Below are 16991 nucleotides of genomic sequence, written 5' to 3'. Positions count from 1 at the left end.
AGCACAGAGCCCGATGCGGGGCTCGAACCCGTGGGGCTGGAACCCGTGGACCATGAGATCATGACCTGAGTTGAAGTCAGATGCTTAACCGACTGAGCCATTCAGGCACCCCTTTTTAAGTCAGAGAGAGCGAGCCAGCACGGGGAGGGGCGCAGAGAGAATCTTAAGCAGGCTCCACATTCAGCACAGATCCTGATACGGGGTCTCGATCCCACAACCCTGTGGATCATGACCTGAGCCAAAACCAAGAGATGGATGCTCAACCGACTGCACCACCCAGGCGCCCCTACATGAAGAATTATGATGGTGCAACTTACTCTCAACTCAAGTATTTAGGTGGATCAACAGATAAGCCAAATGTGGCAAAATGTTAATAGCTACTAAATCAACATAAGAGGTAAAAATGGGTGTTCATTGAACCTCACTTTCAACCCTTTTGTAGGTCCAAAAATAAAAACAGGGAAAAGTAAAAGAGGTTATAAAGGTGGGTCATCCCAATGCACAGATCAGCCCCAACAGGATTCTGGAAGCCCGTGGAGCTCAGGCAAAGCAGCATAGGTCAGGCTAAGGCAAATGGAGTGAAGAGAGCTCTGAGGACTTGCGGACTCCCGGATGCACCAGTAGAGCATCATTTTCTCGATCTCATTTGTGAAAAGGGGATAATGGCATCTCTGCCAGCAGGGTTATTAGGACCGAACTACCTTGTACCCAGAAGTTTGGGAAACACAGAATGAACTTATTTTTAAGCAACGTATTAGGTTACATTTTCAAATAATATGCTCAATATGTTTCTCCTCAACCTTCAGATAACTTTCCAGGTAAAGTCCCTCTAAACTTACGGCACCAGGCCTAACTGTAATATGAAAAGAAAGTACAACAAATACAACAAATGGAGTGTTCAAAAAGGTAACACAGGAAGCAAAACTGCCTTGAGGTGTCATTTCAGGGCCCTTTCAGCGTTCAATCAACAATTCCAGCAAGCACCTACTATGCATCTGGAACTGGGCTAGTTTCCAGGGATACAGTGGAATTAGACTTGGGCCCAGCCCCCACGGACGGGCATTCTACTTGCAGAGATCCTGACAGTAAACCAGCCGTCAAGAACAACTATAGTTTTGGTGAGTACAATCAGAGAAATAAATCAGATGCTGTGATAGTGGCACTGGGGGAACGAGGGAAGCAGCCCACTCTAGTCAGGGAGGGCCTCTTAGCTGAGTCCTGAAGGGTGAGAAGGAGGCAACTGCAAAGGCCTAGGAGAAAAGCAATTCAGGTGATGAGAACAGCAGCTGTAAATGCCCCGAGGCAGGACAAGGCTTGTTCTGAGAACTAGAGGTAAAATCTGGGTAGTAAGGGAGAGCGGTAAAAGAGGAGACTGGAAGGCAGTCTGGACCACAGAACAATGTGGAGTTTGGCCTTGAAGAGCAAATGGAAGTATCTGGAGGGTTGTAAGCCAGGGAGTGTCCTCCATTTTATTCTGCTACTGGTGGAGAATGGTTGTAGGGAGGCAAAAGCCTTTTAGTAAAATGTGGTTTTCTGAAGGCGTGTGCTACTCTGAAAAATACGAAAGTGATTTGGAAAAAATGGAAAGAACTGGCTGAACAGAGGGGGGGAGAGGGAAGACTTGGGGTGGGAAGAAGAGTTCGGAGTTCATTAAGGTAATACAGCACATTCAAAGAAGCAAATGTTGGCTGTTTCCATCCAAACACTATCCAAGGGGGAGGAGCTCTCAGCCAGTGGACTTCGGCCATTCTGGTCCAGTTGGCAAAGGCCTTGGATTTTATGCTTCAGTAAGCATGCTTTAGTAAGTCTTATATCAGAGGCTGCTGGGATTACTGTGTGAGGTGATTTATGTAATGGGTTCAGCACAATACCTTACTCAAGATATTTTGGCTGGTGGTATTATTATTATTAGTTCCTGGATCAGGTTACTAGGGTTAACTATTATTATTTTATCATCATCCTCCTCTTCACCCTCATTATCGCCATCACTACAGGAATCTCCAACCTAACAGTCACACTGAGCTTTTTATCTTCTTTACAGATCTTTCTCCATTTATCTCCATGTCAGTAATGGCAGAACCCTGGAGTCAGCCTTCAGACTCAGTCACCCAAGCCCCGTCAAACGGATCTTCAAAGTGCTTCTGTTCCATCCACTGCCTTCCCTGCTGTACCAGCCACGTCCTCGCCACCATGACCCCTTCCGGGACCTGCCTGGTCCTCCACCAAACTACTTGCCACACACCAGGCGGAACAATCTTATGCAAAACCACTTTGATGGCTTCTCTTCACTCTTGGAATCAGTTGACATTCCTTAACACGGCCCAGAAGGCCCTTTGTGCCCTATCTACCACTCTAGTCTCATCTCGTGCTATTCTCCCCTGGCTCTCTACATTCCAGTCTTTTTTTTTTTTTTTTTTTTTAACATTTATTTTTGAGACAGAGAGAGACAGAGCACGAACGGGGGAGGGGCAGAGAGAGAGAGGGAGACACAGAATCCGAAACAGGCTCCAGGCTCCAGGCTCCGAGCTGTCAGCACAGAGCCCGATGCGGGGCTTGAACTCACAAACCGCGAGATCATGACCTGAGCCGAAGTCGGACGCTTAACCGACTGAGCCACCCAGGCGCCCCTCTACATTCCAGTCTTACTAGTGTGTTCTGTGTTCCTTGGACTCACTAAGCAACCTCTTGCCTCAGGGCCCTTAGACGTGCTATTTTTTTTTTTTTTTTTCTGGAAAACTTTGCCTGATTTGCCTGCTAACACCAGTACTTCTTATCTCAGCTGAAGTATCACTTCTTCAGGGAAGCCTTTGTGGGTCCCTCCAAAAATAGATTACGTCCTCCTATTTTATGTACTTCTCTTTTCCTTCAGAGCACTTATGTTAATTGTAATTATATGTTACTTGTGTGAATATTTGTGTAGGATCAAATCTTTTCACTAGACAGTAAGCTCTGTGAGGGCAAAGGCCATGTCGGTCTTATTCACTGAAGTATTCCCAATGAGCCAGGCACACAGGAGGCATTTTGTAAGTATTTGTTGCCTGCATGAATATATGAATTGAACTGATCTTGCCTGCATCTGCTTTTCTCCCCTCTTTGGACAGGGCTCCTTGTAGGAAGGCTGTATGTGTCTCTCTCCTCAGAATGAACTGGGATCGGACTTCTGCGGGCCATCCTGCTAACCTGTCCAGCCAAGTGGAATTCAGAAAAGCATGTGTTTTGCTTCCTTTAAATACTGTATGTTTAAATTCCTAGCATTCCTAGCTTCAAAATAAGAGGTATAAACTATTCACAAGTGTCAGGAAAACTCATGGCATAAAGCAATTTGTAATTGTGCTGAGGCTCAAACTTGAGCTGCATGGCTATGTAAGTGGGGGTGTGGTGGGACGGGTTCTCTTAGCCAGACAATGTGAGCTCATCTGGCACACCAGCATCTCGGTGGGGCTGCTCTGCCTTGAAATATTTACAAAGTGTGGGGTTTCAGGATATACTTCTCCCCAAGGTCAAGGGTTTGTACAAAAGTAATTTAACTATGTACAGACAGTTTAGAAAATGGGGGCTGGAAATTCCTTAGAATCTCACCTTCTAATCTCACCCAGTGATTTCACAGAATAATAATTCCTTCCAGTGTGTTTTCACTGCACACAGACTGGGCGACAGACCTTTGAATCCTGGCTCTGCACCTTAATTTTCTCTCAGCCTTTGTTTCCCCATCTATAAAAAGGGGATGATACTCTTCTTTACCAGGTTATTGGATTATATAAGCCAGTCTGTGTGAATTTACTAGTCTTCCTTCTTCTCTTCTCCCATGCTAAGATGCTCCCCTAAACAAAGGGCAAGCTCCCCAACCTCTTCCCTTCTTCTCCTATCCGTGGAGCTGGACAGCTCAGGCTGACCCAAAATGCCCTCAACATCGTCCTCAGACACTTGCAGAGGGCAGAGATGATTAAGGAGCCCTCACAGGAAAAAGCCTCCTGACAATGATACCGAACATTTCAGGGTACCATTTAGCTGTCTTCTTTGGAGGACATTGTTTCCAAACTATTGGTTCTAAATATTTTTTTTCTCCTTAACTCTTGGTCTCCAAAGAAAGTGGAGAGAATGTTAAGGATAAAATAGCCCTGGAATACTCCATTTATTTTTGGTCAATATACACTGGTCTAAGGCTTTCCTCTCCTTTCTTAGAAGCAGAAGAATATTCTGTAATGAAAATGGATTCCTTGGGTGGGAGATGGGCTAGAGGGGTGATGGGTACTAAGGAGGGCACTTGTGATGAGCACTGGGTGTTGTATGTAAGTGATGCAGCACTGAATTCTACTCCTGCAACCAAAATTGCACTGTATGTAAACTAACTAAAATTAAAACAAAAAACCAAAAAAACAAAAAAACCCCAACAAAATGGATCCCATGTCCATCTTAAGTCACTATTGCCCAAGGCCTAGCTGTATTCCCTGAGAAGCAGAACAGAAGTGAACAAGCATGTTAAAGGTGAACTTGAAATCAACCCAAGCTGCTTTAATATTAAACTTTCTGCTTGATCTCCAAAAGAACAATTATGTAAACCTTGATGAGGCTAAGTACACATGGAATTTGCCTTTGGGGCTTTGTCCTGAGAAGGACATTCACCTTTCTTTGAGGTGCTCAATAATGCACAAACTACACAACTACAAATGTCAAGGCCTTAACAATGCACTTTTAAGTTTCAGTTACAAGAGCCTGAAACACAGAAGACCTTGCAGCCTGCTCCTGGCTGGGCAAACAGGCTGAGAGTCAACGAACATTGACTGTGGGCTTACTATTTTTTCTCACACCTATTAACAATCAGTGTTGAAAAGTTATATATTACCATCCCCATTCCATAGAAGGAAGAAAATGAGGTCTAGAGACATAAAGTTAGCAGAGTAAGTAGCGGAGTTGGGATTCAAATCCAGACCTTCTGTCTTAAGTTCAGTGCTGTTTTTTTTATTTCTCTACAACAGTTTCCTCAGTTCCAGGCCTGAGAGGGTATAAGGACCAATTGTACCTTCCCAAGTGCCATTACTGAGCTAAGATCAATCTCAACATGATCATGGCAAGTAAATATAAAATTTGTATTACATGTAAATCTATATATTTGTGTATATTTACATATGAATATATACTTTCCCTCCTGTTTGAGAATAAGTTGAACATTATGCATTTCTACCCTTTAATACTTCAGTCTGGATTTCCTAAGACCCAGGACATTTACCTTCATAAGCCAGGATCGTTATCAAAAACAGGAAGTTTAATATTAATATAATGTTATTACATAATCTATTTACATTTCACCAATTGTCCCAATAATGTACTTTATAGCTTCTTTTTTCCTTGTTCAGGATCCAATCCAGGATCATGCTTTACATTTAGTATTAATCTGGATTCGTTTCTAATCTGGAAGTTTCTTGGTCTTTGTTTTTAAGACATTGGCACTTTATTTATTTATTTAATTTTTTAATTTTAGAGAGAGAGAGAAAGTATGAGTTGGGGAGAGATGGAGAGGGGCAGACAGAGAGAGAGAGAGCAAGAGAATCTTAAGCAGGCTCCATGCTCAGCACAGAGGGGATCAATCCTATGACCCTGGGATCATGACATTAACTGAAATCAAGAGTTGGATGCTCAACCTACTGAACTACCCAGGTGCCCCAAGACATTGGCATTTTTAAGGAGTATAAGCCAATTATTTTATAAAAGGTCCCTCAGTGTGAGTTTGTCTGGTGCTTCCATGTGATTAGACTCAGGTCATGGATTTTTGGCAAGAACACTACATAAGTGATGAGGTGCTCTTCTCAGGGCATCATATTAAGAAATGTGTTTTCTTGGGGTGCCTGGGTGGCTCAGTCAGTTGAGCGTCCGACTTCGGCTCAGGTCATGATCTCACCGTCTGTGAGTTTGAGCCCCGCGTCGGGCTCTGTGCTGACAGCTTGGAGCCTGGAGCCTGCTTCGGATTCTGTGTCTCCCTCTCTCTCTGTCCCTCCCCTGCTCATGCTCTGTCTCTCTCTCTAAAATAAATAAACATTAAAAAAAATTTAAAGAAAATGTGCTTTCTCCTCTAAAAAGTTACTATCTTTCCTTTTGGAATTAATGATATCAGTTTTCCCAAGGGCCTTATTAATCTTTGGCCAATAAAATCATTCTCATTCGAAGGAGCTATTAATTATTTTCCTTGTTGATATTTGCCTCTTGAGCGTTAATTAGTCTGACTCTCCTGGATCCTCATTGATCACTGGCTTTGCCAGGGCCTTGAGCAAACCTATGTTCGCAGACTTTAGAGTGTCTTAGCAATTTCTGCAAGATGTGTGCTTTTAGCTTGCCACTGATTTGCTCTGGATTTGCATCATACTGACAGATGCTTACAATGTCCGCAGTCAATGAGCAAATGACCCAACAAAGACTTTGCAGTGACAGGCTAGGGTAAGATGCCAGGGCTAATCAGATGATTCCAAAATATTTCTCATGTTATAATGACATCTGCTTACCTATACAACCTAACAACTGCAATGACCACTGGATTATCTGCCATTACAAAAATATGTGAATTCTTTTGACTCACAGCGGTGATTCCAACGATGTCATTCCTTCTTCCTTATAGTTACAACCAAGGCACAATGCTTGACTTAGGCTAACAAATTAGAATCACCTATTAACTTCAATTCATAATAATGACCATTGTGAGGCTCCTACACCATCTTATTTGTGAACAAATGCTCCTTACCTCTTAAAACATGTTGATAACTGGATAACAGAAACTGCAGATGCTCAACCAGTTCGTCCCACGTCTGCCACTGGGTTTTATCCGACTGCAGAGAAGTAAAAGCAGGTGGTAGTAGATGCCTTCCTCAATTAGAAGCTCAAGGGTTGGGGAGAAGGTGTTCTAGGCCTGACCAAAGCAGGGAAGCATGTACCTGGCACTTGAGCAGTGATGTGGAATTGTTCAGAAAGTAGAGGGCCTGGGCCAGAGACAAGGGCAGGCGGGTGGGAGTCTCGCAGCTGTGAAGGAATATGATTTCTAACACTTTGCAGCGCAGAAGGTGGCTCTCCATCGTAGTGAAGAACATCTCTCTGTGTGGAGAACAGAAAGGTTAACCATCACAACTATCACTTCAAGGAACACATACCACAATTCCCCCTGAAAGTGCTAACGTTTGTCCTAAAGCAGAGACGGCTAAGAAGGAATACGACAGGGGCCTACAAAATCACAAAGCTTGTGGACAGGGCAGAGGTGGATTTGTTCATGAACCAACCACCGCCAGAAAGAGGGAAAAGTCTTTGACATTTGGAAAAGATAAGTTGAGGACAAATGAAAAAGGATAACTTCATACTGTAAGAGAATTCATATGAGACAAATATTTCTGAGTGTCCACAGTGTGCCAGGTACTGTTTGGCCCAGCAAAGAACATCAAGGTAAATAAAAGAAGGTATTTCTCTCCAAAAGCTGACTGTTGAACAAGGGCAGACGGTACGCGACGGGAACTTAAATATAGCGCGGGGCAAGCGCATGTGTATGTGAGCTGCCTGTGGTGCTCCAGACACACAAACAGGAGAGAGTACGTTTGGTCAGGGGACTCCGAGTGGCCTTCTAATGGAGGAGGAGGCATGGGACAGTGGTCCAGGAAGAGCAAAGAAGACTCAAGGCAGGAGGTCTTTCTCCAGAGAGGAGAAACCTAGACAAAACGAATAAAGTAAAAAATACACAGCTGTGGGCACTGCAGCCTCTTAAATTTCAAGTCCAGGACTTGAGAGTCCCAGAGGGCTCTTGCCCTTGACTCTGTCACTCTACCCAGTGCAGGGCTCGACCAGCAAGGGTGGGCTCCAGAATATTCAAAGTCTCAGAGAGGGAGGGCTACAGCATGACAAAACTTCCTGTGCTTCAGGAAGGTGAACCAAGCTCATTGTTCTGAAAGCAATGTCAGCTTCTAGAAGAATGGTATAAATCTCAGATGCATCTGCTCCAAGGTGTTTTCTTAAAGGTTTGTCAGTCCTTGTCAGGTCTGTCGGTCACAGCAGTTCCGGGGAGCAGATAGCTCATGAGCACTTAGGGAGGTGCAGCTGTAAGGAGCACGGGTAGCCCTGATCCAAGAGCTCTTTCTCCTGTAACATCTTGCCCTTTGTAGTTTTGCAACATCTGGGAAAGTAGGGGGTTCTTCGTGCCACTGCCATTTATAAAAAGGATAAAGCACAAAGAGTTTATTATTTTAATCTTTTTTCCCTTTCCCTTTGCTTTTGCGTCAGGCACATATATTATTTGTATAAAAGCAAAATGAGTATTTTTAACCTTTGCTTCTTACTATTCAAAAGTTTAAAAAGTCAACAATAATTTGTGACTATCCATTTTATCTCTTTAATGATTTGAAAATCATTGTATATTTTCTCTGACACATTTTCTTGATATAAGGAACTCCAAATGATTACATTTGCAAGATAGTTCCCAAATTCTTTTTAAAGTCCAATCTGTACTGTGTATTTGCCCTATTTCTTTCACAAGACAGTTTTCCTATTCAATAACCTTTTATTTCAAACTGTATTTTCTCTTCTAACTTTGTTTCCAGGGCTTGCGGTTGTCTTGGTTTTATAATCCACAGGTGGCAAACTCAGAGATATACAAAGGACAAAAAGATCATTTTCATGCATTGGCCAGAGTAGGAAATGGAGGTACAATGATCTACAGCAATTCAAATTTGAATTTCAAAAACAAGACGTACATAATGAGTGACTAGGTAGGTGGGGACTACTAGCAAAGAGAAATGGAAACCTTAAAAATGAATCAAATGGAAACACCAGATCTGAAAAATATAATATCTGAAATGGAAAAAAAGAATAAAAAAGACACCACTGCTTAGGCTTAACAGCAAATTGGGCACTGTGAAAGAAATGATTGGGAATCTTGGAGCCTATCCAAACTGAAATAGAAAAAAAGAGTCAAGACACAACAAGGCAAAACAACGCCAACAGAAAACACCAGAATCTCAGTGATCTGTGAAACAGTGTCAAGCAATCCATATATGTACTTGAATCCCCAGAATAAGTTGAGAGTTTGGGGCAAAAAAATCCTGGCCAAAATGTTACAGAATTTGATGAAAAACATCAACTCACAGATTTAAGAAGCTCACTAAACCCCAAGCAGGATAAATGTAAAGGAAACCACACCTAGGCATCATAATCAAATTGCTGGAAAAAAAAAATAAAGCAGTCAGAGAAAAAGACACACGACACATAGGGGAACTGCAGTAAGATGTTCTAGGAACTTCTCATTAGCAAACCACAGGAGAAAATGGAACAACTTTAAAATAAATGAAGAAAAATTACCTATCAACCTAGAATTTACATCAAGTAAAAACACCACTCATAAATGAAGGTGACATAAAAATATTTCCAGATAAAAGCTGAGAGAATTTATTATAAGTAGACCCGCACTACAAGAATACTTTAAAAAGTAAATTCTTTTGGTAGATAAGAAATGACACCAAATGGAACTTGGATCTTCAAGAAAGAATACCAGAAATGGTAACGATGTGGGTCTGATGTATACATTTTTTTCTGACACTACAAGCAGTTAACTCAGTTCTGGCACTCTCTACGTGAAGACAGCATCAGATCCCACAGGTTATGGATCCTATGAGACTCCCTCCACCCTTACTTCAGATGCCACCCTCACATCCAGTTTGTCATCTGTGCTTCTGGATGACTGGCTGTGGATGAGACGTTCCTAGGTCTCCCTCCTCAGGTTCAATCAATTTGCTAGAATGGCTCACAAAACTCAGAAAAAGATTTTACTTACTAGTTTACCAGTTTCTTATAAAGGGATGTAACTCAGGAACAGCCAGATGGAAGATATGCACAGGGCAAGGTATGGGAAGAGGTGAAAAGCTTCCAAGCTCTCTGAGGCTGTTATTCTCCTGGTATCTCCCTGTGTTCACTATCCTGTAAGCTTTCTGAGCCCTGTCCTTTTGGTTTTTTTATAGAGGCTTCATTAGATAGACAGGACGGATTAAATCATTGACTATTTGTGATTGAACTCCATCCCCAGCCCCTCTCCCCATCCCATAGGAAGGTGGAGGTAGGGGGTTGGGGGCTGGGGACACAGTTGGTTCTCCTTAACAACCAGCTCCCATACCTACCCTAGGGATATTCCAAAAGCGACTTCATTAACATAATAAAAGGCACCTTTAGCTCTCCTCACTTGGGAAATTCCAAGGGTTTTAGCTCTGTGCCAAAAATGGGATGAAGACCAATTATATATATGTCTTATTATAAATCACAATATCATGGAGGGTAAATATGAAAGACCCTTCCCACATCCTCTCTCTCAAAAATAAATAAACATTAAAAGTGAGAGAGAGAGAACGCGTGAGCAGGAGAGGGACAGAGAGAGAGAGGGAGGCACAGAATCCAAAGCAGATTCCAGGCTCTGAGCTGTCAGCACAGAACCTGACGTGGGGCTCGAACTCATGAACTGTGAGATCATGACCTGCTCCGAAGTCAGACGTTTAACCGACCGAGCCACCCAGGTGCCCCACTCTCTCTCTCTGTCTTTTAAAATGTTTTATTTATTTCTGAGAGAGAGAGAGAGAGAGAGAGAGAGACAGAAAGGGAGAGGGAGGAAGGGGAAGGGGCAGAGAGAGGGTGGGGGACACAGAATCCGAAGCAGGCTCCAGGCTCTGATCTGTTAGCGCTCTGAGCTGGAACTCACGGACCAGACCATGAGATCATAACCTGAGCCGAAGCTGGACGCTCATCCAACTGAGCCACCCAGGCACCCCATCCCACATCATCTCTTAAATTTGTTTTAAAAGCAACTAAGTGTTTAAAACAAAAATGTGACTTCATTCTGGAGTTTATACCTATGTAAAAGTAAAAGTGTATGACAGTAAAGCACAAAGGATGAGAGCAGGGTAAACCGAAGTACAAGTTTTTAAGATTCTTACATCACGTGTTAAGTGACATAATATTAATTCAAGGCAGACTACAGTAAGTTAAGGATGCATATTCTAATTCTAAGGGCAATTATTAAAAATAATTTGCTGAAAAGTATTTGATAAAATTCAATATCCACTCACGATGAAAACTAGGAGTAAAAGGGAACTTCTTCAACTTGTTAATGAACATCTACAAAAACCCCCCACAGCTAGCATCATAATTCACGATGAACTTATATTTTAATCAATAATTAACTAATGAACTGAATGTTTTCCCCTGGGTCATTAACAAAGGCAAACATGTCTGCTTTTACCACGACTATTCAACATAGCTGTGGAAGTTCTAGCCAGTGCAGTAAGGCAAGAAAAGGAAATAAAAGGCATAAAGATTCTAGACAGGAAGAAATAAAATTGTCCCTATATACAAGATAACACACTGACACAGATCTATATGGACAATCCCAAGGAATCTTTGGCACAAAAGTATGCATAGAAGGAAAGTTGATAAATTGTATTTTATCACCATTTAAAACTTTTGGTCTGTGAAAGACCTTGTTTAGAGGCTGAAAAGAGAAACTACAGAATGGGAGAAAATGCTTGCGAACCACAGATCTGACAAAAAAGTAGTACCTAGAATACAAAAAGATTCTCAAAACTCAACAGTAACAAAGCAAACAATCCATTTAGAAAATGAAGAGAGACATTTCAGTAAAGAAGTTATACTAAGCACATGAGAAGATGTTCACACTCATTAGCTATTAGAGAAATGAAAACCACACTGAGACGCCACCACAGACTTATCAGAACGGCTAACGTCAACAACAGTGGCAACCCCAGATGCCGGCTGGGGTGCAGATAAACTGGATCACAAATGTATTGTTGGTGGGCACGTAAAATAGTATAGCTGCTCAGGGAAAGAGTTTGGCAGGTTCTTGAACTAAACATGTCACGGACACATGATACAAACATTATACTCCTTTGTATTTATTCCAGAGATACGAAGACTTCTGTTCACATGAGAATTTGTATACGAGTATTTATAGCAGCTTTATTCATAATAGTCCCAAACTAAACAACAGATATCCTCAATGGGTAAATGGTTAAAGAAAATCCAAGATACACTCACACCATGGACTACGATTCAGTAATAAAAAGGGATGAACTACTGATACAATATAGAGAATTATGCTGAGTGTAAAAAGCCAACCCCAAAAGGTTATATACTGTATGATTCCATTTATAAAATATTCTTTTTTTTTCAAAAAAATTTTTTTTCAACGTTTTTTATTTATTTTTGGGACAGAGAGAGACAGAGCATGAACGGGGGAGGGGCAGAGAGAGAGGGAGACACAGAATCGGAAACAGGCTCCAGGCTCCGAGCCATCAGCCCAGAGCCTGACGCGGGGCTCGAACTCACGGACCGCGAGATCGTGACCTGGCTGAAGTCGGACGCTTAACCGACTGCGCCACCCAGGCGCCCCCATTTATAAAATATTCTTGAAATGACAAAAGTGTAAAAATGGAGAGCAGATTAGTTGCCAGAGGTTAAGAAGGGATGGGGTGGGAGGGAAGGGCATATGGCTATAAAAGGGCAACATGAATAATCCCTGTGGTGATGAAAATGTTCTGTATGTTGGCTTGCACCAATCTAGATGTTCTGGTTGTGATACTGCACTATGGTTTTGTGATACGTTATCACTGGGGAAAACTGGTTAAAGAGTACATGGGATCTCTCTGTATTCTTCCTTGTAACTAATGCAAATATATGTCAAAATAAAAATGTTTTTGATGTTTATTTATTTTTTGATAGAGAATCAGAGCGTGAGTTGGGGAGGGCAGAGAGAGAGAGGAGACACAGAGTCCAAAGCAGGCTCCAAGGTCTGAGATGTCAGCACAGAGCCTGATGCAGGGGCGGGGCTTGAACTCACGAACTGGGGGATCATGACCTGAGCCGAGAAGTCAGATGCTTAACTGACTGCACCACCGAGGTGCCCCAAAATAAAATTTTAATTAAAAAAAGCTAAAAGCCAATAGGAAAGACTAAATGGAATAACTGAAAATAATCCAAAAGAAGGCAGAAAAGGAGGTAAAAGTGAACAAAGGAGAGACAAATAGGAAGCAAATAGCAAGATGACAGATATAAAACCAACAATTAAATGTAAATGGAATAAATAACTCCCATTAAAAGGTAGGGATTGTCAGCTGACTCAAAAAGCCAGACTCTATGCTATTTACAATAAACATACCCTTTTTTCCTTTAACCTTTTGTTGGACACACAGAAGAGTTGCAAGAATAGTACAAAGAATTCCCAAATGCTGTTAATGCCTTTCACCAAATGCTTATCACATCTTCTTTATCCTTCTGTCTTTGATTTTCAATTTATTTCTCTCAACTATTTGAGGGTAAGCTGCAGACATGATGCCCATTTACCCCTAAATACTTCAGTGTATAATTCCTAAAAACAAGGACATTCTCTTAGATAATCAAATACAATGCTCAAAATCAGGAAATTAACTTTAACATAATATTATCCACAGACTTTTGTCAGATTTTTTTCATTGTCCTCGTAATGCTATTTATAACAAAGGAAAATCAGAGATTACACATTGTATTGTCTGTTTTTACAGTTAGTTCCTTTACTGTACTTTGTCTTTCATGACACTGACATTTTTTAAAAGTGCAGGTCTGTTTTTTTCATAGAATGTTTCTCATTTTGGATTTGTCTGATTATTTCCCCACAATTAGACTGAGGTTATGCGTTTTGGGGCAAGAGTACTACAAGGATTATGTTTTGTTTTTCTCAGTGCATCATATCAAAAGGCACAAGATGCCAACTTACCTTATTGTTGGTGTTAACCTCGATCACTTAGTGACTAAGGTAGGGCCTCCACTATTATTTTTTCCCTATTATAATTAATATCTTGTGGCAATACACTTTGAGATGATGCAAATATCTTGGTACTCCACAAACTTTCACCATTTTAATATCCATTTATACCTAAACTAGCTATTATCATGATGGTTGTCAAATGGCATTTTTTCCCAATTCGTCATTTCTTATTTTTTTTTTAATTTTTTTTATTAAAAAAAAATTTTTTTTTTCAACGTTTTTTATTTATTTTTGGGACAGAGAGAGACAGAGCATGACCGGGGGAGGGGCAGAGAGAGAGGGAGACACAGAATCGGAAACAGGCTCCAGGCTCCGAGCCATCAGCCCAGAGCCTGACGCGGGGCTCGAACTCACGGACCGCGAGATCGTGACCTGGCTGAAGTCGGACGCTTAACCGACTGCGCCACCCAGGCGCCCCTCCTCTTATAAATTGGCTTTCAACTGTAAGGAAGAAAGTCCTTTCTCTTCTTTCCTGTCAGTATTAGAATTATAGATTCTTATTTTATTTAAGTTTTTATAGTCTTTTACTGTCAATATTTATTCTGATGCCAAATTATCCCAGATTTGGTCAGTGAAGCCCTTTAAGCTGGCTCGTGTGTCTTTGGACAAGTCTGAACATTTCCTTACTTTCTGGCACAAGATGTTCCAGGTTCATCTTGTACTTTTCCCTACCTCAGCTGTGGAATTATCCTTTCCTTCAAGGAACTCTTGTTCCTTTTAGGGTAAATTGGTATTTAGAAACAAAGATCTGGGTACTAGGTGAGCTTATTGCCACTCAAGTGTAATTATTTTTATGTTCTCTCAGTGGGCACAGGTAGGAAAAAGACGTATGAATGAATACACACATACACACACACACACACACACACACAGCACTGTCACACATCTATATCTATTTCTTTATCTTTCCATATTTATTAGAAACCACAAGTTCATATTGATACCTCCAATTCCAATCCAGCACCACAGGGTTCCTTCTATCCTTTCCCCTTTTCATATGTGTAACTCTCTTCTCTGACAGTGAGAAACTTGGGTCTCATTATCCACAATACATTTATTTGTTTAATCCTAGAATACACATAAGATAATTTTTGAATTGTTAACTTAATACCTCTGTGAAAAAGAGTTCAAAATTTATTTACATTTCATTTTCTCTTTAGCCTGAGAATATTTAGTCCAAATACTGTGTTTTAAATTACTTGGACAGATTAGTGGTTGCCAGGGATTGGGGAAGATGGATGGTGTGGCTGTAAAAGGAAAGGGATCCTTGTGGAGATGGAATAGTTCTGCATATCTGGATTGTGCCGGTAGTTCCATGATTCTATGAATCTATTCATGTGATCACACTGCACACAAATGAGTGCATGCAAATTGGGTGAAATCTGTATATGATCTGTGGATTATACCAGTGTCGATTTCCTGTTAGTGATATTGTGATATTGTGTATATAGTGTATATATGTACATATATGTACACATATATGTATATGTGTATATAGTACAATATAGTGATATTGTACTATAGTTATGTAAGATGTAATCACTGGGGAAAAAACAGGGTGAAGCGTACGTAGGACTTCTCTGTATTAATTTTTGCAACCTCCTGTGAATCCATAATTATTTAAAAATAGAAAGTGAAAAAAAAAAGTTACTTGGGCTTGTTTTTCCCTCACACCCTTCCCCCCATCCACCTCCCCTCATCCCGGTTATGTTATTTATTTAAAGCACAGATTAGTTTGTCTGTATTCCATGTTAGGCTCTCCCTTGTTGATTTATCTTTCAACTCTCTTGTTGATTTATTTTCCTTTTTGGAGTATATAAAACATTAGAATAGCCCCCAAAGCCTAAAAGTCATAATATACAAAGAAGTTTGTACTTAGAGGTATTATAGCATCACCATCACCACCAGTATCACCATTATCACTCTGGCCTAGTACCTTTTCTCTTCCAGCCCAGTGCCATCCATCCCCTCAATGTAAGCAATTTGATTAGTCTGCCAGTTGCCATTTTTTCAGTCTGCCATTTTTCTTAACTTTGTTCCTTTTTTGACAAATGATCATAATCACGTACATTTAAAAATTTCTCCTTTCTTACAAAAAGATACATATATTTACTATGCATACTCTTTTGTATTTTGCCTTTTTTATTCAATAATATATTTTGGAAATCAGTTCAGAAAATTTGCTCCTACTTTTATTTATTTATTTGTTTGTTTATTTATTTATTTTTTACCACTGCATAATACTCCATTGTGTGGATGTACTATGGATATTCAACCACTGCACTATGAATGGGCATTTGGGTTGTTTTTTAATGTTTTACAATTATAAACAATGCTGTAGTGAAAATCCTACATATGGTATTTTCATATTGTTAGAAGTGTATCTTCAGGGCAAATTCCTAGAAGTGAGCTTGCTGGGTCAAGAGACAAATGTTCATTTACTTTTGTTAGATAATGCAGAATTCCCAACAGGTCTGCCCCATTTTGCATTCCCACCAGCAACATATGAGTACCTGCTTTCTCAAAACTCTCTCTGTCTCTTTCTTATTTTTATTTTTTAAAGATTTTATGTTTAAGTAATCTCTACATCCAACATGGGGCTTGAATTCACAGCCCTGAAATCAAGAGTCACATGCTCTACTAAGAGCCAGCCAGGTGCCCTCAAAACCTCTCTACTGGAATGTATTTATTGTACTTCAAAATTCTTACTATTTGGGTAGGTGAGAAACGGCACCTCAGCGTAGTTTTAGTTTATATTTCTTTAAATATGAGTGAGGGTGAACATTATAAGAAAACAAAATTACAGCTCAATATCCCTTGTAAACACAGATGCAAAAGCCCTTAATAAAATATTAGTAAATGGAATCTGTCAATACACAAAAAGAGTAACATATCACAACCAAGTACGATTTTTTATTCCAGGAATGGAAGGTTGGTTTAACATTAGGAAATTAATCAGTATAATTCATCACAATGTGATAAAGGAGAAAAATTATGATTATCTCAATAGATGCAGAAAACATATTTCACAAATTTCAATACCTAGTTTTCATAAAAACACTCCACTATAGAAACTAGAAATAGAAAGAAGCTTCCTCAATCCAACAGACGACCTCTAGGAAACATCTATAGCTAACATTATACTTGGTCAAAGACTGAATGTTTTCCC

At 40.5% G+C, this 16991-nt stretch overlaps 1 protein-coding gene across 2 annotated transcripts in view; it reads right to left on the bottom strand.

Moving 5' to 3' along the window:
* The window catches only part of SIMC1 (SUMO interacting motifs containing 1), an 86233-nt gene that overhangs the window by 1883 nt on the left and 67359 nt on the right, over positions 1–16991 (bottom strand). For both annotated transcript variants that reach the window (XM_058723866.1, XM_058723876.1), the window contains exons 8-9: positions 6921–7077; positions 6731–6815 (exon numbers count right to left, since the gene is read on the bottom strand). In XM_058723866.1, the coding sequence (XP_058579849.1) occupies positions 6731–6815; positions 6921–7077 (242 nt within the window). The remainder of the gene's footprint in view (positions 1–6730; positions 6816–6920; positions 7078–16991) is intronic.

Source organism: Neofelis nebulosa, chromosome 1, assembly GCF_028018385.1.
Source record: "Neofelis nebulosa isolate mNeoNeb1 chromosome 1, mNeoNeb1.pri, whole genome shotgun sequence".
NCBI lineage: Eukaryota > Metazoa > Chordata > Mammalia > Carnivora > Felidae > Neofelis > Neofelis nebulosa.
The sequence above is the reverse complement of the archived record's forward strand: the minus strand, read 5'-3'. Positions and strand labels throughout refer to the sequence as shown.